Genomic DNA, 23110 nt, shown 5'->3' with positions numbered 1-23110 from the left:
CTGGATTCGGGCTTGTCCATCGAAATCGAGATGTCAGACATGTTCCAAAAAGCACCATACGCTTTTACATGGTGCCACGTCTACGCCTAAGGAAAACGGAGTTGAAAACAGCGAAGACGCCGGGGAAGCGTCATGTTGCGCTGCATCGTTATCGCCGCGCCCGATTGCGATACCGACCGTATTGTTAGGTACCGCGTTAATTCATGCCCGCGATAAGGCTGGTACGTGGCAAACCATCCGCGCTTTGGTGGACTCCGCGTCGCAGATCAGTGCTATGACGGTCGCGTGTTCAACCCGCCTTGGGTTCAGATCCCGACCATGGACTATGCCAGTAAGTGGTATATCTGTCACGCCCGTTATCAGCGTCAAAGGTGTCGTTGAGTGTCATGTACGACCGCGATTCGCGTCCGAGCCCGAACTCGCTGTCCAGGCGTGGGTGTTGCCGGCCATCACAAGCGACATGCCACGCACCTCACTCCCTACGGATATAAAGGACCGATTTTCTAGTTTGGCATTAGCGGACCCTCAGTTTCACGAAACTCAGTCGGTTGATATGATACTTGGTGCTGACGTATTCTCCGCAATTTTGGATGGTCAAAAAGTCAAAATCGACGAATCGTTACCAACGGCCTTTAGCTCGATATTCGAATGGGTCCTCATCGGGCCATTCCCGGCGGTTCTTACCTGTCATTTCACCACACCAGTGTCCTTAGCGACCTCCATTGAAGATATGATGGGCAAATTTTGGGCTGTCGAAGAACCGGACGCCGCACCGTCATCGTTCACTGATGAAGGTTGGTGCGAGACCCAATTCCGCACTGAACATAGTCGTTGCGTCCGGTCGCTTTCAAGTGCCACTCCCAATTCGTAAACCGATACCACAGTTAAATTTCCCGGGTCCGCGCTCCGTAGCGCTAAAGTGTTTTGAATTGCTCGAACGCAAATTGAGTGCCAATACCACACTGCGTGACACGTACCGCGATTTCATGTCCGAATACTTGTCGCTTGGTCACATGTCGGTGGCCGCCACTCTAGGGCGATACATTATCCCCCATCATGCAGTTTGTCAACAGTCCAACGGTGGTTTAAAGATCCGGGTCGTGTTCGACGCTTCGGCCACGGCTCACGACGGGACGTCGTTAAATAATTGTCTCCACCAGGGTCCTAAGCTTCAACAGGATATTGTGGACATCTTGACTCGATTCCGGGTACACAAGCTGGCGTTCACTACGGACATTTGCAAAATGTATCGGAAAGTCTTAGTGTCGCCCGAGTACCGTCCACTCCAACACGTGTTGTGGCGAGCGACTCCGCAAGACCAACTCGTTGAGTATGAGTTGAATACGGTGACGTACGGCTTGAATTGCACTCCGTTCTTAGCGCTCCGCGTGTTATCTGCCATCGCTGATGAAGACTGAGCGGGATATGAAACCGTACGTCAGGCGATATTGCAGCAAACCTATGTCGATGACATATGTGTGGGGGCAGATTCAATCGACGATATTTTATTGCTTCAGCATGACTTAATCACCGTGCTAGGCAAATCAGGCTTGGAGCTTAAGAAATGGTCCAGTAACTGTCCCGCGGTTCTCGACGCTGTACCTTCTTCCGCGTGTGCTACGGGCCCGTTACCTTTCGACGCTGTGGATGGGGGCGGTATCAAGGTTCTCGGCCTGCAATGGCAGCCAACCGAGGATGTTTTTGGGTGTGCACTCCGGTGTGAGTCACCACCTGTATACACTAAACGTGGCGTATTATCGATGATCGCACGCATTTTCGATCCGTTGGGTCTATTTTCACCGGCCACCTTTTATGCAAAGCATATTATGCAACGGACATGGCTCGAAAAACTTGGCTGGGACTAACCGCTTCCTCATGACATTCAACAGGATTGGACTACATTCGTTGAATCATTACCGTTTTTACGTCCAATAAAAATTCTTCGTTTTTTTAACACGCGGTCCGCCACCCCCTGTTTGTTGTTGGGCTTTTGTGACGCATTACAACATAGATACGCCGCTGTCATATATCTTCGCGTGCTGGACGACCGAGGTGTCGCTCGAATTTCATTGGTCGGATCAAAAACGAAGCTGGCGCTAATTAAACCGTTAACTATCTCACGGTTGGAGTTAAACGCCGCTGAGTTGCTGGCGCGTTGGTTAAACCGCGTCAAATGCACTCTCGATCAACAACTTCACATCGCCGGTGTATATGCATGGACGGACTCGACGATCGTACTGTCATGGTTGGTCAACCGCCATGAAACGTTCAAGATATATGTATCCAACCGGGTACACAGAATAAATTCGCTCCTCCCGGGTTGTATTTGGTCACATGTATCGTCGGCGGACAACCCCGCCGATTGTGCTTCCAGAGGTGTATTACCATCAGAGCTTGCGTCGTTAACTCTTTATTGGGAAGGTCCTAGTTTTCTTCGCTGTGACCCGTCATCGTGGCCAGTAGGTACCAATATGCTTCCCTTGAACGATTTACCTGAAGTCCGAGTATCTTCGTTGACTGTCAGCGCTCAACTTCCCACTACCGAGTGGTTCGACCGTTTCTCGTCGTATGACAGATTGTTACGCGTTGTTGCTCGTATTCTCCGGTTCATACACAGGTTCCGTAGCCGCGTACCGTGTGAGCGACCGATAGCTTTCGCCCGTCATGAGGTCGACGCAGCCCTTCGCTCGTTAGTGATAGAGTCACAACGGACATTTTTTGAGCAACTGTTGCACGAGTTAAACCATAACCGTCGAGTGTCAAACAAGCCACTCGCCCGCCTGTGTCCGTTTATTGATCCGGATGGTATCGTTAGAGTTGGCGGTAGATTACGTCACTCGCTACTAACGTATGAGCGTCGGCACCCAATACTCTTAGCGAAGCGATCGCACCTTGCTTTATTGTTGTGCCGCCGCTGGCATCGCCTGAGTTGTCATGCCGGACCACGTGTCGTGACCGCCATGGTATCCCGACAATTCTGGATCGTCTCCATACGATCGGTATTACATTTTATGTCTGATGACGAACAAGCATTTTATAATGCTTGGAGTAGTGTGATGGGGCCAGTTCAAAAGCAGTTATTATGCACATGGCATGTCTTAAGGAATTGGTTTAAAAACTTATGCAAAATACGTACCAATGAAAAAAAAAATCTTGTTTATAAAACTATAAAAACGTTATTGCATGAAACAGATGAAGAAGCATTTGGTATCGAAATATCTCAAGTAACATCACAGCTCTTAAATGATCCAGATACAGTTGAATTTGGTAAATATTTTGTAAACAATTTTTCAACAGGAGTAGAAAAATGGGTTTATTTCAACAGAAAACACTGTGGAATTAACACTAATATGTATTTAGAAGCATTACACAAAATAATTAAACATTCTTACCTTGACGGAAAACAGTGTAAGAGATTGGACTTGGCTATTGATGCTTTAATGGCATTAGTACGTGACAAGAGTTTTGAAAAGATGATCAAAATGTCCAAACAAAAAAGATCTTCAAAGTTAATACAAATTATTGCAAGTCACAATAAAAGTGCTAATATATTTACTAGTATGATTGAAAATATTGAAGACTGCTGGATAGTTACATCTGAAAAATTTAAAACTATTACATACAAAGTAGAGAAAACAGTTGCAACTTGTAATAATTGTGTACTACGCTGTAATGTATGCCAAATTTGTATCCATACATACAAATGTACTTGTAAGGACAATGTTATATACTTGAACATTTGTAATCACATACATGCAGGCGCTAGAGATATTAAATTAATATCAAAAAATATACCAAATCATACATCCATAACTTCTCCAATAGTGTTTAAAAATAATTTAGTCATACATAACCAATTAAATTCTTTTGAATTAAAGAATGAATCAGAAAAAAGTCTTCAAATAAGAAGCAAGATGGAAATGATGATTGGTATGTACACTAAATCTAACTTACCAGAAAATGATGAAAATAGCGTTATGAAATATTGTGATAAAATATTAACTTTACTTTCCAAAAATGAAAACACAAATTTTAAGAAAACTGATATAAGTAATAAAAGAAAAATAGAATCTCAAATACGTTTTAAGAATAATAAAAAAGTAAAAACTTCTGAAAATATAAATATGAGTTCAGTAGAAGAAAATATTATTAGAACATCTTTACTAAATAAAAATGATGATGTATTAATTGTAAGTGAAGACAAGTTTAATCATACTTACTTATAGTTTTCATAAATGAGAATATTGACCAATGACCAATGACCATTACTTATTATTATTAGGTATTTATATAATATATTATATCATTATTTTTTGTATTTTTGTATATTATAATACAATATTTATTTATAATTATTTATAAACGAAATATGAGTGTCGAATATTGAATTAAGTTGTGTAATAAATTATTATTTATATAATCATTGATATTTGATAAGAAATTATGTTGTTAAAATGCGTGGTCCTAGAGCATGCGCGATAAGCATTTGGAACGTTGGGATTTGTCCCGGCGCAGATCCAATCGTATCAGTTGTGGCTGTTATCATTGCGGGCCACTATCATCGACGACCAGATAAGATATGATTTTGTTTTGTTATAAGTTGTATTCTATCGTCATTCCTCATACTTAGGGCTTTTGTTAAGGTGTGATCACACCCCCCTGCTAAATATTGTGTATCATTTAATAGTTTGTATAATAATAAGTTTAACTTCGTGCCCAAGCGCACATCTTGTAACCTTGTGTTATATTATTTTTTCGCACCATAGTTGTTAAGAACCTCCTCCTAACTTACACACAGGCTAACCCATCGGAAATAGACGCGCCGCGAGTATCGCTGTGGCCAGCTGACGATTCAACAGCTCCACGGCGGTGCGCATTCAAAGCACATGAATTATTTAATCAATAATTACGGGTATCATTGTATTTACATAGTTTATAGGTACACCAGTACACAACTTATTATTATAATAAATACAATAAAAAAATAGTTAGATTTTAACAATCACTTATTTGTATGCTCATATAAAATAATTTATATTTTTTGAAATTATTATGTTTATAACATAAACTAGATCGTAAGTTACTTAACGAGAATATTAATATTTTAAAAAATTGTAAAAAATCAATCACTTGACTTAAATAAATGTTTTTACCATTAAAATTTTTCTAAAAATCAGATTTATAAATTGGATATTTTGAATATTGCGGACATTTTTTTTATCAATTTCTAAGTTTTTTATCTTCAGTATTAAAAAATAAAAAATAAAAAATGTATACTAACAATGTAGCTCAATTGAAGGGTGATAATGCAAAACGTGGTATTGCCAAAATTTCGAAAATCGATTTAAACATCGATTGTTATGGAAAAAATTCGAGGAATTCGATTTTGTAGTCAGAATTAATTTATATCGATTATTTTTGTGAATAAAATCGATTTAAAAACAGCTGTTCAGTGCATAATGTGTTATTGCCACATTTTGAGCCATATCAAAATGTGGTATTGCCAAGTTTATGCCAAAACGTGTTATTGCCTATGCTATTAATATAGGAACTAACTTCTTATCAGTGCAAAACGTGATATTAACATTTACATTATGTTAAATACGATTTGACAATCATCTACAGTAATTTGAGCTTTTTAAATTATTTAAAGGGATTGTAATAAGTAATTTCATCATATTATGATAGTATCCAAATTTTATAATATTAGAAAACAATTCAATATAATATTATATTAATGTGTAATATGTGATAACCGATTTATAAGTCTGGTTTAATGATCAAAATTTCATGATTACACAATATAATTCATATTTTGTTGTTTCATATTATTATTTGCTTTAAGTTTTATTTTATTATTAAAAATATGAATAGAACAATTAAAATGTTAAAAGCTGCTCAAGAATTAAGTACTTACCTATAAGCTAAATACAATAACAATTATAAGTAATATATTGTTTCTGTTAAGTGAGATACCTTACTCAAACTATGTGTCTTGCTTAAATAATGTAAACCCAGTTTACAGTTTTTTTCTTTGTGTAGGTATTCATATTTATTTTAGCATTTCATTTAATATTTTCTTTTAGAAAAATGTATACAGATAACTTGAGTATGATAAACCCAGTACTAAAGTTAGTCAAATGATTATAAACAACAGTGAGGTAAAATACTAGTTACAGTAATAGGTAGTTAAAGTACTTAGTTATATTTATAAATCTATTTTTCATTAATAAATAGGAAAAAGTAAGATCTTGGTTAACTTCTGAAAAAAATATTCATAGTTCTACGGAACAGGACAATGTAAGAATACTTTTAATAATTTATTATTTTGGAATATATTGGCTATGAAAATTGTTTGTTTAGGAATTTAACATATTAGATTTAACTGATACAGATATTTTAATGTTGGATTCTACTCCTGAAGAATTCCACGAATCTGCTTACAATCCTGATGTTTTGATAGAAGTTCCTTACAATATAGTTATCCAGGATATTGAAAATGTTGACCAGTCCCAGTTATTAGTACCAATAAATCAGTTATAGAAAAATCCCTTCAAAATGTAGGTATTAATTATGTTGATGTTGAACCCCTGGTAGAACCTGTTAGTGTGCAGTCAACACCAGAAAAAATGTCAATGCTTAGTTCTAATCCAGAGTATCAAGAACCCGTTAAAACAGTGTTAAATGGTAGGAAACAAACAAAGACTAACAAAAGAAAAGAAAAACAAATGATAAAAAACTGTATAACTTCAAATTGGATTTTTTTAAAGAACTGTAGTCACAAAGAAAATAACCAAAATGCTGGTTGTAAAATTGATAAACTATCTGTTGAGGAGATACATGCATTCAGGAAAAACCTTTCAGACCTAATAAATAAAATAGATCAGGATAAATTTATTCTAACAATGATATCAATTTCACTTCCAACTAGAACTGATTGTCATAAATCTACCCGAAATAAGAGAAATGTAATAAAATATTTTATACCAAACAAATTAGGAGTAAAAATTCCCGTTTGCTTAAAAACTTTTAGTCACATAACTAATTTCACTCCTAGGCGTCTCAATATTTTAGCTTCAACATTTCTAAAAACTGGTTCAAGTCCAAAGGAAAGAAGAGGCGGAAACCGTATGAATCAAGATAATTCAGATGAGGTAACCTTAAGTATTATTGAATTTATCTCTCAACTAAAATGTAAAAAAAGTTACTACGCACGTAGTGATTCTGGAAGGAGCTATTTGCCACCACAGTGGTCTGTTAAGTATCTATGGGAACAATGGCCTATAACTGAGCTTAACTTATTTTCAGACTCATGTTCTGCACAAAATAAAAACCAATTTGTCGTAGCAACTCTGTTGTACTATATAAATTATAAAAACACCATATTTAATAAAATAAATCATATATTTCCAGTAAGGGGGCATAGTTACATGCCCCCCGATCAAGTTTTCGGACGCATTGAAAAGTGTTTACGTAAAAAAGAAATATTATTATCTCCTAAACAATATTATGATATATTTAAACAATTTGCTACCGTTCATGTATTTAATAAAGATTTTTTTATATACGATATAAAAAGGCTGTAAAAAAAATCATGAAACCTAATGTTATAAAAACTACAGAACAAAAGATTTTTATTTATTATAAAGGGAAAAATACTGTTGATGTATCATCAAATTATAATGAAAATCCCACTTATACAGTATCTGTCCTCAAAAGGGGCAGTAGTCTAAACACTTTAGATACAATTGATATATTACCTAAAATTAATTATGTGAAACTGCCTAAATAAAAAGATGTGAAGAATTTAATGTGTTTTTTTGTTATCCCAGAAGACGCAAAGGATTTTTATACAGACATTTTTCGATCAAATGAATTATTATTAACTGGAGAAGAAGAAGAAAATGATGTTCCTATTTACAATGAAGATGCTAGTTATTAAGTGTTCATAAGTCACTATTATATTAAATAACTAAATATAAGGTTGTTAGACTGCAGTAAGTTAAGAATATTTTTTAAAAGGTTTTTAATATTTATTATGTTTAAGAGTTACATTTTTTTATTAAATCATAAATTTGTTATTATGTTTTATGTGATCTTATATTATAAACAATGTGTTGTGTTTTAAACTTTTTACATTTTTATTTCTAACTAATACAAGATGTATAAAAAAAGTGTTAAATATGTATTTCCTATAATTTTGTTATATGTCTACAAGATTAAAGAATTTTTAATATTTTAATTGATTTAATTTTATTCAAACCTTTATACAGAGAAAAAATGTGATTTTTATTAGTAGTAAAATGGATATTGATAAAGTTACAAAATATAACAGATGTTATAAAAATATATTTTTAATGGTAATACTTCGTTTAAAAAAAAAAAAAGGATTAATTTCAAAACGTTGTATTGCCAAATATGTTTCTTCAAAACGTGGTATTGCCGGCAATAATGCGTTTTGCATCAACAGAAATATGAACAACTTTAAAACGTGCTATTGCCATTACTTTTTCAAAACGTGGTATTGCCGGTAATACCACGTTTTGGTCTGACACGAAATTTTCAAAGCATTAAAAACAATGTTTACAATTTAGGTAGATTTATTTTGACACTGTTGATCATTTTATTTTTATTTTTTACATAATAATAAACTTATTCTGAGTGTTTATAGTCATCAGAAAATGTGTTACAGTTTTCCTTGATTTGTTTACATTTTGGTTTTTGGCAATACCACCTTTGCATTTCCACCCTTCAATTGTCTATGAACTATATTTAAAAGACATTTTTTAAAAATATTAATTAGAACAAAAGTTATTTCATTTGTGGGACACCCTGTATATATATGTATAATAACCAAATTATTCAGTTATTCTGAAATGTGAATACGACTTCTTTTTATCACTCGTTTTCTCATACACTTATAAGCATAGCATCTCCATGACTCTCGGTTTATACTAGGGTTTGCCTCATAGAATTCTGATGATACTCTTTACAATAGGGTCTGAAGTGCCTTCAATTCTTCGTCGCTTTCCTCTCCTGTCAGTGTCGGTGGTACTAATTCACGATAAATGATGGTGGCTCGTCTCACTGGGGCTCTAATAAGATACATATATATTTATGTAAACAAAAAAAACTATATTTTTCTCTAACTACGTAATCTTATTTATGACTACTAATACACGGAAAAAAATAATTATATTATAGTTAATAGTTGGATAAATTTTAGTTGAGAGAACAACATTTCTATTGATATAATATTTTATTTTATTATCTTAACAATATCATTTAGTTACATGTATTGTATAAATTTAGTTGCTGTGTGGAAATATTACAATCTTTTAATTGTGTATTATAACATTTTATATGATGGCGTTGACAATCCCATTTAGTTACATTTTTGCGGTCTCTGTATTTTAATTATAACACCACTGTATGTTGTTATAGTAACTATATCAGTGGTTAAAAATTATGCAACTATAATCAATGATAATAATAAACAGATAACTGGAATTGAAATAGAAAATAAAAATAGGCATTATTGTTGAAATATTCTATTAATAAATTAATATAGTTGATAATATACCCAAAATCCAAATACCCAATATTATTAATTGTTCACGCGTTCTCCTGTGGGCTGCTATAACTCATTTATTTATTTATTTATTTATAATATATAAACGCCAAACGGAAATTTTTAATTAACAGATTAAGTTTAAATTAATAGATATAACAAAAATATAATAATACAAATACACACAAAATTAGAACATATGGAAAAAAACACAACATAGTATAAACTAAATGGTAATACCTTAATTTAGTAATATAAAACTATAATACAACATATTTATAACAATGATATTATTTAATTACTTATTAAAATCAAAATTAAGATTGTTCAGAGTACGAAGCATCCTGTGCAAGGGGTGATTATGTCCATATAATGTATTGTGAGTTGGAATTTGGAAGAGTGCGTGATTTCTGGAGAAGAAGGAAGGGATACGAAGACATATTTTAGAGAGGAGATCGGGTGCATCTAAGGTGCCACCTAGGAGCGAGGTTATAAAGTGCTCATCAGCATCTTGTCGACGAGTTGACAGCATTGGTATTCCCAAAGAACTACGAATTAAGGAATAGTCATGCGTAGGGTGAGGTATCTTCATTATGTAGGCAATGTAGGAAAGAAATCTATTTTGTACACGCTCGAGTCTTAGTTCGTCTTTAGCTAGGTAGGGATGCCACACCACCACACCGTATTCTAATATAGAACGTACTAATGAGAAGTACAATGTGCAGAGACAACGAGCCGAAGAAGACTGATTAGTATTGCGTTTAATAAAACCCAGTACTTTTAAAGCTTTACCTACAGTGACATTTATATGGTGCTCAAAATTTAACGATGGTGAGTAATGAATACCAAGATCTTTATAGAGGAAGACACGGTTAAGAGAAGTGCCATTTAGAGAATAGTTGTGGTGGATAGGAGATCGCTGCCTAGAAAACGACATAACATGACATTTGCTTATATTAAGGCTGAGACCTATGGAGTACGCCCAACTTGCAAAAATATCTAGTTCTGACTGTAGGATATGACATTGATTAAGATTGTCTATTTTAAGGAATATTTTTATGTCATCAGCAAAAAGAAGGAGTTTAGCCTTAGTGATCCATTTGGTTATCGAGTTTACAAACAGAATAAATAAAAGAGGACTAAGGTGGCCTCCTTGAGGGACTCCAGATGGTATCACAGCTAACTCCGAAACAGCATTTTTGATTTTTATGAATTGTTTTCTATCTGTGATGTAAGAGTGCAACCAAGATAGAAGGGGATTCCCAATGCCTAAAGACTTAAGCACCATTATTAGGCAATCGTGGTCCACTGTGTCAAATGCTTTATTAAAGTCTGTAAAGATTACATCTACCTGACCTCTGTGTTCGATAACTTCTGATAAATAGGAAGAGAAGGCAACACCACTTGTTACGGTTGATTTATGCGATCTAAAACCATGCTGCTCACTTATAATAAGATGATTAAGACTACGCTTTATTCTGGAGTATACAATTGATTCAAATAATTTACCAATATGTGGTATAATAGAAATTGGTCTGTAGTTTTGGATATCAGAAGCGTCACCAGATTTCAGAACAGGTGCTATAGAAGATATTTTCCAAACCTTAGGAAAAATACCTAAATCTAATGAACGCCTGAATAGTAAATAAATTGGATAAGCAATAGAAAAACGACAATTGTACAAGCATTGAGCGGATATGTCATCTGGACCATTAGAGTAAGTATTTTTTAGCGATTTAAGAGCGGAAAAAACATCGTCGACAGTAAACGTTATATCGGAAGGAAGTTCATAGGATAAGTATTCAGATGAGCCAGTAAATGGTGGAAGTTGGAGAGCCGAGGAGTTGAACGTCGAGGAGAAATGAGTTGAAAACAGATTAGCTGATTCAGTTGGAGTATTTGAGGCAATATTACCGAGATGGAGTGATGACGGAATTGGAGGTTTCTGTTTTAGATTATTTACAAATTTCCAGAATTTGGAGGGGGAAGATGATAGGGCCTCCTCGGTATGCCTAATATGAGCAGAGTAATCAACTTTTGATTGGCGTTTACATTTTGCTCTATATTCAGAGAAAACAAGATAATCAGATATCGACTTGGTTCGCTTATAAACTGCATGGGCCTTCTTCTTGGTTATTATAAGATTTTTGAGAATTGTGGATGTTCATTGAGGAAATTTAGAAGGTGAAAAAACTTTGATGGGAACAAACTTATTAATAGAGCTTAGAAGTGCATCGTTAAAGACAACAGCGGAATCATCGACCGAATAAAGCGAAAAAGTATTTTCCCAATCAAACGATCCTAGATAACGGAGCATGGATTTATAATCAGCCGATTTATAATCACGGTATTTATGTGTGTCTTGAGCAGTTATCGGAGTTGGAAATGGAAAAGATACAAACAAAGGTGGGTGGTAAGAATCCGGAGAAACGATTGGAATGTTGGCAAGTTGGACAGTAGGTGTGTCAAAACTAGAAAATACAAGGTCAAGAAGGCATCCACGGGCATTAGGCACTTGATTGAGCTGGTAAAAATTATAGTACGAGAAAGAATCGACAAGATGAGTAGAAGTGTTAGACATGGTACCAGATGCGAAAAGACCTTGATTGCTTTTAGACCATTTAATAAGAGGTAAATTATAGTCACCACAGAGAAGAATAGATGTAGGGTTGGTAGATGATATTAAGTGTTCGATAGAGCTGGTATGGGCCTCAAAATCTGGGAGCGCGGACATAGGTGGTAAGTAAACTGCACCTATAAGAATTTTAAATGAATTAATGGACAGAAGGGTATATACTTGCTCGAGCGTGTTAAGGTTTGTACAGATAAGAGATGTTTTAATATAAGACTTGATTGCAATGAGAACACCACCTCCTCGTGAGTAGTTACTGTTAAGATAATTTCTGTCAACCCTGAAGATTTGATAGCCAATGAGCCCAAGTTCAGAGTCATGGACATCAGAAGAGAGCCATGTTTCTGTGAGGATAATAACATCATAACAAATAAAAAGGGGAATAGAACTTCTAAAATTACTTAATTTAGTTTTTAACCCACGAACATTTTGGTAGAAAATGTTTAAACTATTTAGATTACAATTCAAATGATTATTATTTTTAAAGCGGTATACAAAATCAAAAAATACAGTAGATGTATTAACAGATAATTTACAAAGATAACATGAAGCCAGGGGTACCAAATGAAAACATTGAGGATCGATGAGATATGATGATGATTGACTGACGTCACCACAGGTCCCTGGGTGGTTCAAGCTGGTTAGTTTTTTGCAAGGGTGACATGACGATGAGCAGTATGGTTTAATTGAAAATCCTTATTTGCCTGGACAATGGAAGGAACGCCGTTGAAATGTCTGACCATTATATTATTTTCTCCGTTCTTCCTACGCTGTTCCAAATCGGCATAAACCTGACGTACTTGTCGACGTTCCATTAATGTACGATCACGAACAACAGACACCAACAATGGTGGGTCGGTAGCAGCACGAGAGCGCATACCGGTTAAAAAGTCCTTAATGAATTGTTGGGAAGTGTTCTTTGATGAAAATATGACTTTTAATGGGCGAGGGTTCTTACCAATAGTGCGACCCAACCTGATCATCTTCACATCTGCAGGCAGAGACATAGCAAGTGGTAGAATGGACTCAGACAGATGCTGTAGGTCATCAGATAAACGTACAGTTGGTATAGTAGCAGAAGATTCAATAAGTCCGTGGACGATGGCATTAAAAGAACATTTTTCTCTTTCTGATAGTTCTTGAAGAAGCTGAGGAATATTGTCCCCAGATGAGGAGGGCAATTTACCCACGTCAGATTCAATGACACCGATCCTATTGTTAAGAGAAGAAAGTTCGTTACGAAGAGAGGTATTGTCTGCTCTTACATCAACAATTTGTGAAGCTAGTGAGTCAACACTAGCTTGAAGTTCACAAAACTTTTTATTGAATGAAAGGGATAGAGCCTTACATTGAGCAAGAGTAGCATCCTGAGTTTTACGCATGACCGAAATTACTCGATTAAATTCTTCAGACGATAGTGGGGTGGGTGAAGGCGGAACTGAAGGCGGAACTGAAGGCGGAACTGAAGACGGAACTGAAGACTTGGCAGATCTGAGCAACATTTGCTGGTCAGAGACTACAGGTGAATTAAGATTATTCGTAGACATAGTAGAATTTGTGGCAGATAAAACTCCTTAAATGAGAAGAGATGCAAGACAAATAGCAGTAGTAATTAAACGCCTTGAATAATCAGTTAAAGCAAATTAGTCTAATTCCAATATAAACGATAACGTAATTATGATGACCTTATCACGTGCCGAGGACGAGATGAAGATACGAGAGTAATAATACAATCGTGTATACGCGTGCACTGTGCTGTAATGAGCAGCAAACGTCGATAAGATGTATAAATATAAATTTACCTTCACTTCTTGAACAAAAGGAAAAACTGCCCTTAATGGAAATATATTAAACAGACTGACTCAACACCGACACCAGTCTGTACGCGAACTTTTTATAATTTTTTGGACTTAAGAATGAAAAAAAACTGACTATTATGACCGGTAAAAACAAAAAGTAAGTACGGAGCTAATTAATGTGTGTGTACGTTGTACTCATCATTTTAATTTAATTTTTATAATTATTTTATGTCGCTGCAGAGTGCAGAGTGCAGACTACAGAAGTGCGGACTAGTTTAACGTTTAACCGTATACTCAATACTCATCAGTCATCTATAATATTATATCATATATGCAATCGGTTCTCTTACTTCTTATACAAGAGTCACGTTACGATTACGAAATACGAATTGTCTATTATAAACTGTTAATTGTTGTTGTTGCCTTATTTTTGCATGTTATACCTTATGTTTTTTTCAAATTGTTATATACATAAATCAAATAATATTATGGCCGATGAATTTGTGGTTGATATTTTAAAATCAATAAATTTACCGCAAGAAATAATTGATTATTTTAAAGGTAAGTTTTATTCTATAATACATATACATTAATACACTATACATACTAATATTTATACCATCACTAATTGTTACCTATTTGATAAGATAATATTTGACATTTAATATTATAATTGTATGATGAATAGAATTAATAAATCAATTTACATAAAATGTATATAAACTAATTATACTAGTTATATAACCATAGGTAATACTGTAATTTTATATAACAGACGAGTAATCAATTGATTTATATTTTACTTTTGTTAGATCAAGAAATTAATGAACATGCATTTAAATCTTTAAATGAATCGATGGTGAAAGAATTACTACCTACTAAAATAGGTTATAGATCCTCAGTGTGGCGTAAGATTACCGATTTAAATAAACTGACTGATTCAAGTATTGCAGTAAGTAATAATCTATGTTTCATTTTGTAGCAATAAAAATAACTAGAATTTAGTAATTTATATAAAGGTATATGTAGGTACAATATATTTATTTATGCTTGGTTTTTGCAATTTTGTAAAGTTACATAATCCAAACACCCATAAGCGTGTGCAAACATTATCGGCTGGAGTAATTCTGATTTTTGTGCGACACCAAGGGCGCCCATCTGTCAAAACCTAGGGGGGTGACAATCATAAAATAAACAACCAAAAAATTAAAAATCAAACAAATTTATTTTATTAAATAATGAAACAAATATACGTTTACTATATTTGAATAAAAATAAAATTTTAAAACATAAACTGTAAATTGCGTTTTTTCAAACCAAATTTTTCAATAACTTTTTCAACAAAATTAATGTCGTGATGAACTTTTTGTCTATGAACACTGAGCATACCTATTTTCTCCCATAGTGTTTCTTGTCCAAGTTTTTACACGTCTTAATGTGCTGAATGACCTCTCAACCGTGCATGTTGTAGGCGGAATTGTTAAAAAGATGATAAGACATTTTTTTACTTCTGGGAAAAAATCACACTCGTTTTTTAGAAGATGAGAAATATTAATATTTTCCAGCTCTTTTGAATTTATTTTATTTGATTTATTTTCCCAATAACTGTACCAAGCTGATCCACAAGGTATTACATTTTCAATTTGAAAATAATTTTGAACTTCTTCAAGTATAAGATTAAATGTTTTTTTGTCAATTTGGATCATTTCAGATGGAATAAATGCACCCAATTTGAATGGCGTTTCATTATGTTCACTGAAACGTGCTTCTAATGAATTTATGATTGAGTCCAAGTATGGGATATATAAAGATACTCTGTAGTAGTCATATGGAGTACATTCACTGTAATTAGCTCGATGAGTTTGACGATTAGCTCTTCTTGGTATATTAATATCAATATTAAACTTGTCTGCAACATTTTTTATATTGTTATATATTTGTTGAAAATTGTTACTACTAGAATCCCTATGATTTTTTAATACATTAATGAAATCATTTTTAACATATGAATGTACCTTGTGTAAATTAACAGATACAGCCTGTAATTTGGTTACAACTGGTTCCATAATAGCAGAATAAAATGAAATTAATTCTAATCTGACTAAAAATCCTATATTTGATGTGGCACATGATAGCTGAAAAGCTCGATTTCTTGTGGCTGTATTTACATTTTGGTCAAGTGCCAATGAATCCAAAACTGTCTTTATCTCCTCAAAATACTTACTAAATAGTCTGACTGATTTGTATTTTTCTGACCAGCGAGTTTCACAAAATAAAGGGACATTTGGAATTAATTTTCGACGTAGAATACTTTCTCTAAAAAATCGTATGATATCTTTAATAGTACTAGAAGTGTTTCTAATGTCCGGGATAGCATTTTGATCATTTATGACAAGGTTAAGTTTATGTGAAGCACAATGATAAAAAAATGCCATTGGATACTTGCGTCGTATGATACTTTGTACTCCATTTATTCTACCACTCATTGTCGAGCATCCGTCAAATCCAAGGCCAATAAGTTGTGACATACTTAATCCATATTTATTAGTGATATTAATTAAGGCATTTGCAATACCTTCAGCACTTAGGTCTTGAACTTCAGTGAAACCTAGAAATTCTTCTCTAATTTCAAAACTTTGCATGTTGAAATAACGAATACCAATTGACAATTGTTCTTTTCCGCTTATATCAGAAGTTTCATCAGCTAACAAGGAAAATACATAAGAATCATTAATACAAGATATTATATCGTTGCGAATAACATCACCACAAATACTTATTATCTCATTCTGTATTCTATGGGACACATATTTTGTTTTAGTTGTACATGTTTCAAAATGATTCATCAAAATTGTATCACCAGAGTCTACTCGAAACTTCAGTAAATCAATAAAATTTCCTTCATCAGAACATTTACCTCTTATAGCAATATCATGTGTTCCACAGTATATTAATGTTTTAATAATTGGGATAATCTTTTTTCGGTTATTTTCAATAACTCTGTTATACCCAGTATCTATTTGTTCCAACACAGTTTTTTTTTTAAATGTTAATGTATCCTCAAACATTTTTGTTGATGCTGTTGAATCTTTATGACATTGCAATTGGCTATGTTTTTTTGCTTCTTCATGTGTTTTATAAAATTTAACAAACGGTTTAATTATAAATGCTCCATACAATCATCTTTAAGAGTAGGCTTAAATAACACACAAAATTTGCATAAAACTCCTTTACATGTTGGAGAATAAACCATCCAATCATATTTATCCAGACATCCAACACTGAATCCTCGTTTAGCACCTGGGATCATATCATTTTTGAAATAATAACAACTGGTTGGCTTAAATGGAAATTTCAGTAACTTGTACTTTAAGTCATCTGCAATTGGTCGAACATTAATAAATGCTCCTACGTCTAAAAAATCAGGAATATTACTGTTTGAATCTGAAAAAAATATTTAATTGAACTTAAAATATTTGAAAAATGGAAATACTCAATGACAAACTGCAATGTCAATTACTATTAACTAATAATAAATGTTATAATTAAAGTAAGTACTTATATAGAGTATTGAACAATAATGCTCATATATAGAAATTAACGATTTATAAATAAAAAAAATTCAAAAGATACATTTTTAAAATTATTACTCACTAGTGTCAGTATACGTTGCAGTTGTAGCAATACTTTGTAATGAAGGGGACTGATCAAAAACATTCATATGATTGACATAATTTAAACATTCCTGTAGAATTAAAACAATATTACTAAAATTTAACTATTTAAAATATAAATTGTATGTAAATATAACAACTTTTAAATTATAATTAATCTACATCATAGTAGGTAACTAACCTGTGACTGAACTATGTTTTTAACCTGTATTTGATTTTCCATAAGAATATCATCATTGACATCATTTGATTCACAACTTATAGTTATTCCACCATTGCCTTTATCAATATCTATTTAAAGCAATCATTAATCAAAGCAAAATCATAAAAGCATTCAACAAACAATAACTACAACTAGTTAAATTACAACTAACCTTAATAAGGAAACTATAAAATATAAATATTATTTTGTATACAATTTTGTGATTAATATATTTTGCAAAGCAACTAAGTATAGAAAATATTGAAAACATCAATAAACTAATTTTCATTTTTTTCTTAAATTAGTTTATAATACATGCTTTAACCTATAACTATTGCATACTTAAATTGTTAAGGCAATGCATTTTGCATAAAATATTAAAAAATTGAAAATGCAAAAGTATGAATTAAATAAATTGCTTATTTACTTGCCTGTATCACTGCTAATAGTTTGAACTGTGGCCAAAGAAGACGAACCCTTGAATAAATACTTGCTTAACTTTTGTTTTACAGTGTTATTATTATTCATTGTTATAAATTAGTTATTTTAATAAATAATAATATTGTCAATTATTTGTTATTGTAAACGAAAATTATTTAAATTCAATAATTCACTTCAATGCTCAACAAAATAATATAAAGGTATTTTAGCAATTGTTATTAATGTCAATATCATCAAAATAATTACATTATCACTATGTAGGTACGTAACCACCACGAATTAAAAATATTTTAATTCATGGTTAGGTTAGCAGCGATACTAAGTAAATTTTAATATTAAGAAAAAGACCATGATAAATCGGACGATGCTTGAGTGTGACAAGAACTGGTTTTTCCATACCATATAAATTAAATATATATTTGTAGCTGATTGATCGGCACAGTATTACGAGTTACGACGTATGAGTAATCGATTGACAAAAAACCTATATTATGATTATTATGTACATAGTACATCATAAGTAAAATTAATATTTTTCTAGGAGGGTGACATGTCACCCCCTTGCACCCCCTGATGGGCGCCCTTGTGCGACACTGAGAGTACCTATTACCAGGTTACAATTGTAACTTTTGCTTAGTTAATTTGTAATAATAATTATAAAAAAAATAATTATTACTCCTTATAACAATATTATTATAATAAACTAAAAGTTATACCTATGTACTTTAATAACTCTATGTATCAATATATCGGTTTGCAATGTTGATACTCTGTTTTTTTTCTTATTTTATAGAAGGAATCAAATATTGATTATAATCTTTTTTCTGATGGAAATTTCAATAAAATATTAATGACAAATGATATAAATAGTTGCAGTTTCAATTTTAACGATTCACAAATAGGTAGTTAAAGATTTAAACATATTATTATTATCTTTTCAAGTATCAGTAGAATGGTTTAATACCTGATTATATTGTAAAAAAATAAATATTATTTTAGTAGAAAAAGATTTAATCATTCAAGAGCCACTACCCAGTGAAGGTTTTGACGAGAACATTGAACAAATATCTGAACAAAAAGAAGTATTATGTATCTCTATTAATGATATGTCTGATGGAACAACTAAAGTAATCGATGTAGGCAAAGTTTAATTATTAGTCCTTGTTGAATTGATAAGTATTAACTGTGAAATGTATTTAATATTTTTTTATATAGAAGGAAAATAATGAAGTAAAAAATATTTTAATGAACTACCATGAAGGGAAAATAATTCTTAACCATTTGAAATTTTCTGATATGTTGCAACCATCAATGGGAAACAAAATGGCCGATATTATCATAACACATATGTTACAGAATAGTTCTGATCAAAAGTTAACAACATTTGAATTAAAAAAAAAGTGTCTACTGAGATAGTGAAACTTTTCCCAAATGAAGTGGAACAAACCTACTTTATTCCATATAAAAAAGAAGGAAAAATAGCTACTCCTAATAGGGGAAAATTATGGGACAAATATTGTAACTTGAGGAAATATATGAGACAAATTTCACGTAACAATAATCCAAAAGAAAACTCTACTGTTGTATCAGAAGTTCTTAATGATGAAAGTAACTAAAATTTCAGTTAATTTTAATTGACAAATTGTATTCAGTATTATTATGTACCGATAACTAATTATATATTTTTTTAGTTTTTACTGATGATATTTTGTGGCTTAAAAATAATGTCTCGCCTTGGGACTTGGTTGAACAAAAATGGAACAGAACGTTTAACTATCGGTATAAAATATTGTTGGAAAATGAAAATAAAAATAAATATTTTGATGATTATCCTGCAATAAGAGCTGCAAATGGATTTTCTCTTGTTAGTATTCTTTAAATTTTGGAAGAATGATTTTTTAAATTAAATTAATTAATTGTTATAGATAGAAATAGATTTCAATAACTTATATCCAGATAAAGACATGATGTTGTTTATTAAATTTGAAACATTTAAGAAAAGTTTAATATTGTATATCAAAAAGTTTAAAGCAAACATTTATCAAGACTTTCCTGTGTTAATGGTAGAATTAGAATTTCCTAACAAACCTGGTAATCTAACCTAGTATTTAACATATATGTTGTTTTTAGTATAGTGTACCTAATATTGTGAAATAATACATTATTAATGTCAATGATTTTAATTTTTAGGTAATGATGAAATTGCTGCGTTAAAATTATTTGTTTAATTATTCAATCCAGTTAATGTATCATGTAAGCGCTTACATGGTAATACAGTAAAAAACAATTATTGGAGACCTTCTAAAGCTGAAATAAAACAAGGATTTATTCACTATGCTAATGTAATTATTGTTTTATAATAGTATTTAATTAATTTAAATTCTCAAAACTTTTATTAATGTATGGTTATCTTGTTTTAGAATATTTTTCAATTCAAAGAAATTGACAACATTAAATTAGAAAAAGCTCAACGATTAGGCCAAACTGTTCAGCCATTTTTAATATTTATTGGCGAAGGATGTGAAAACAAAGAAAATGTCAACGTCACTGATTTTTATGTTGTGATTAATCGCCACTTTTTAAAATTGGAATCTCCTCTTAAAGCTCTTGAGGTATGTTTCAAGTCTTTTTTTTTGTATGCATTTAAATTACCCTGCGGAAAGTGACCAAATTTGGCAGTTTATTCAAAAGTATTTTTTTAATATCAACACAAACTATGATAAAAATTACCAAATGGTAAACATTTTTATAAATGATTTAAACAAATTTTAACTATTATAATAATTTATTATATTACATGTTTTTTTTTTTATATATATAATATTTATTATATTAATTATTCATGTATTATGTTCATGAACCACAAGAGTAATATTGTTTAATTTTAATACTAAAAAAGAGTGTTTTAAATAATTTGATTACAATTATTAATAGTTATTATTCTATTACATAATGGGTTTCACATGTTTTATTTGTTTTATGAATTTTAATTTTAATTCAGATTTATTGTTACATATTATATTATTTCATTCATATGACCATATTAATAATTATAAATGTTTAGTAGATAATTGTTTAAGAACTTTTGATACTCTTAACTCTTTTGGAAAACATATAGCATGTCATCAAGCGATTGTTACACCAAAAACATTAAATTACGTTCCATTTTTAAATAATATAACAAATAGTTATGACAATGACAGTCATTCTATTGATGAACCAACTGATGAAACTAGTGTAACTAATTTCCTTTAAGCATAATGTTCATAATAAATCAATTATGTTTATAAGTAAATGGTACAACGAATCTGTTATACCTAAAAATAAAGTACAAATTATAATAAATGATGTTAATATGATGCAAGAAACAAATATTAGTATATTAAAAAATGAAGTCTTAAACTTGCTTAATGAAAATAAATGTGAGTTAAATTCTATTTCTAAAATAACTTCTATGTTTGATATTATTCAAAATCCATTTGATAAATTAGAATCTGAATTTTTGCGTATAAAAAAGTTAAAACAAATGGGAGTTTATATCACACCAATAGCCGTGCGCATAGGTAACAGATTAACTAATATTACTAAAAATGATTCTACAATTATGAATAATAAAGATATTTACATTTATTATATACCTTTGAATGAGGTTTTTAAAATATTTTTGGAACAGCCTAATGTATTTAAAATTATAATAAACAACTTAAAAGAATTGTTTTCAACTAATGGAGATATTATTTGTAGTCTGGTCCAATGTAATATATGGAAAGAAAAACGTAATAATTTTCCTAGTAAAATAATACTCCCATTTATTCTATACTTTAATGATTATGAAACCAATAATCCGTTAGGGTCACATGCAGGTAAAAAAAAAATGGGAGCTGTTTATATTTCTTTAAGTCCTTGCTTACCTTATGAATTCAGTTCTACTCTTGATTATATTTTTCTTGCTTTAATTTTTAATTCTTTAGATAGAACAGAATTTGGGAATTTTGCTATATTTCAAAAATTAATTTCATCTATAAAATATTTAGAAAATAGTGGAATTGACATTACCATAGAAAATAAAAACTATAAAGTTTACTTTAAAATGGTTCTAATTTTAGGAGATAACCTTGGACTTCATTCTATTTTTAACTTTTCTGAAAGTTTTATGGCCAACTATCCCTGTCGGTTTTGTAAATCTAGTAAATTAGAATGCAACTTTTCAACAGTCGAAGATGTTAGTAAATTACGAAATAAAGAAAATTATTGTAATGACTTGGAAATAAATAATGTATCATTAACTGGTCTAAAAGGTCCTTCAATTTGGAATGAACTTACTGATTTTCATGTTACAAGCAATTTTCCGGTTGACATAATGCACGATGTCTTAGAAGGTGTCTGTAATTATGATTTGTCATTTATTTTATTAGCATTTATTAATGAATTAAAATATTTTTCCCTGGATACCTTAAATAATCGAATCCAATATTTTAGTTATGGACCAATTGATATTCAAAACCGTCCTCAAATGATACCATTAGATTTTTTAAAAAAAGGTAAATTAAAGATGTCAGCCAGTGAAATGTTTTGTTTTATCAGATTTTTTGGCCAAATAATAGGAGATCTAATTCCAAAATCATCTGAAATTTGGCAAGTCTTTGTGATTTTAAAACAAATTATAGATATTATTACTTCTAAATATATTCAAAAAGAATATCATATATTACTGAAGACTCTAATCACCGAGCACCATAAATTATATTTAAAATTATTTAATTGTAATTTAAAACCTAAACACCATCACTT

General features: G+C 31.6%; 2 protein-coding genes across 2 annotated transcripts; one reads left to right on the top strand and one right to left on the bottom strand.

Annotated features, from left to right (window-relative positions):
- Nucleotides 1–986: 986 nt before the first annotated feature.
- Nucleotides 987–1418, top strand: LOC126553245 (uncharacterized). Its single transcript, XM_050208397.1, has one exon. The coding sequence runs from the start codon at nucleotides 987–989 to the stop codon at nucleotides 1416–1418; it is 432 nt and encodes a 143-aa protein (XP_050064354.1).
- A 14540-nt stretch (nucleotides 1419–15958) lies between these two features.
- On the bottom strand, nucleotides 15959–18406 carry LOC126553244 (uncharacterized). Its single transcript, XM_050208396.1, has 6 exons — nucleotides 18310–18406; nucleotides 17858–17967; nucleotides 17657–17747; nucleotides 17180–17446; nucleotides 16018–17018; nucleotides 15959–15967 (listed from the first exon to the last, which is right to left on the bottom strand). Exons 1-6 carry the CDS (start codon nucleotides 18404–18406, stop codon nucleotides 15959–15961), a joined length of 1575 nt encoding a protein of 524 aa, XP_050064353.1.
- Between the last annotated feature and the right edge of the window lie 4704 nt (nucleotides 18407–23110).

Source organism: Aphis gossypii, unplaced genomic scaffold (assembly GCF_020184175.1).
Source record: "Aphis gossypii isolate Hap1 unplaced genomic scaffold, ASM2018417v2 Contig00109, whole genome shotgun sequence".
Classification (NCBI taxonomy): Eukaryota; Metazoa; Arthropoda; class Insecta; order Hemiptera; family Aphididae; genus Aphis; species Aphis gossypii.
Note: the sequence above shows the minus strand (reverse complement) of the source record. Positions and strands in the feature narration are given on the sequence as shown.

What these genes read in the sequence shown, in the direction of transcription:
- LOC126553245 (XM_050208397.1), top strand. Translation starts at nt 987, where the DNA reads ATGTCCGAATACTTGTCGCTTGGTCACATGTCGGTGGCCGCCACTCTA.
- LOC126553244 (XM_050208396.1), bottom strand. Translation starts at nt 18,406, where the DNA reads ATGAATAATAATAACACTGTAAAACAAAAGTTAAGCAAGTATTTATTC. An exon ending in TGCAACGTATACTGACACTA is followed by an intron (nt 17,447 to 17,656) that starts GTGAGTAATAAT and finishes TATTTTTTTCAG; the next exon opens with ATTCAAACAGTAATATTCCT. An exon ending in GCCTACTCTTAAAGATGATT is followed by an intron (nt 17,019 to 17,179) that starts GTATGGAGCATT and finishes TGGAACAAATAG; the next exon opens with ATACTGGGTATAACAGAGTT.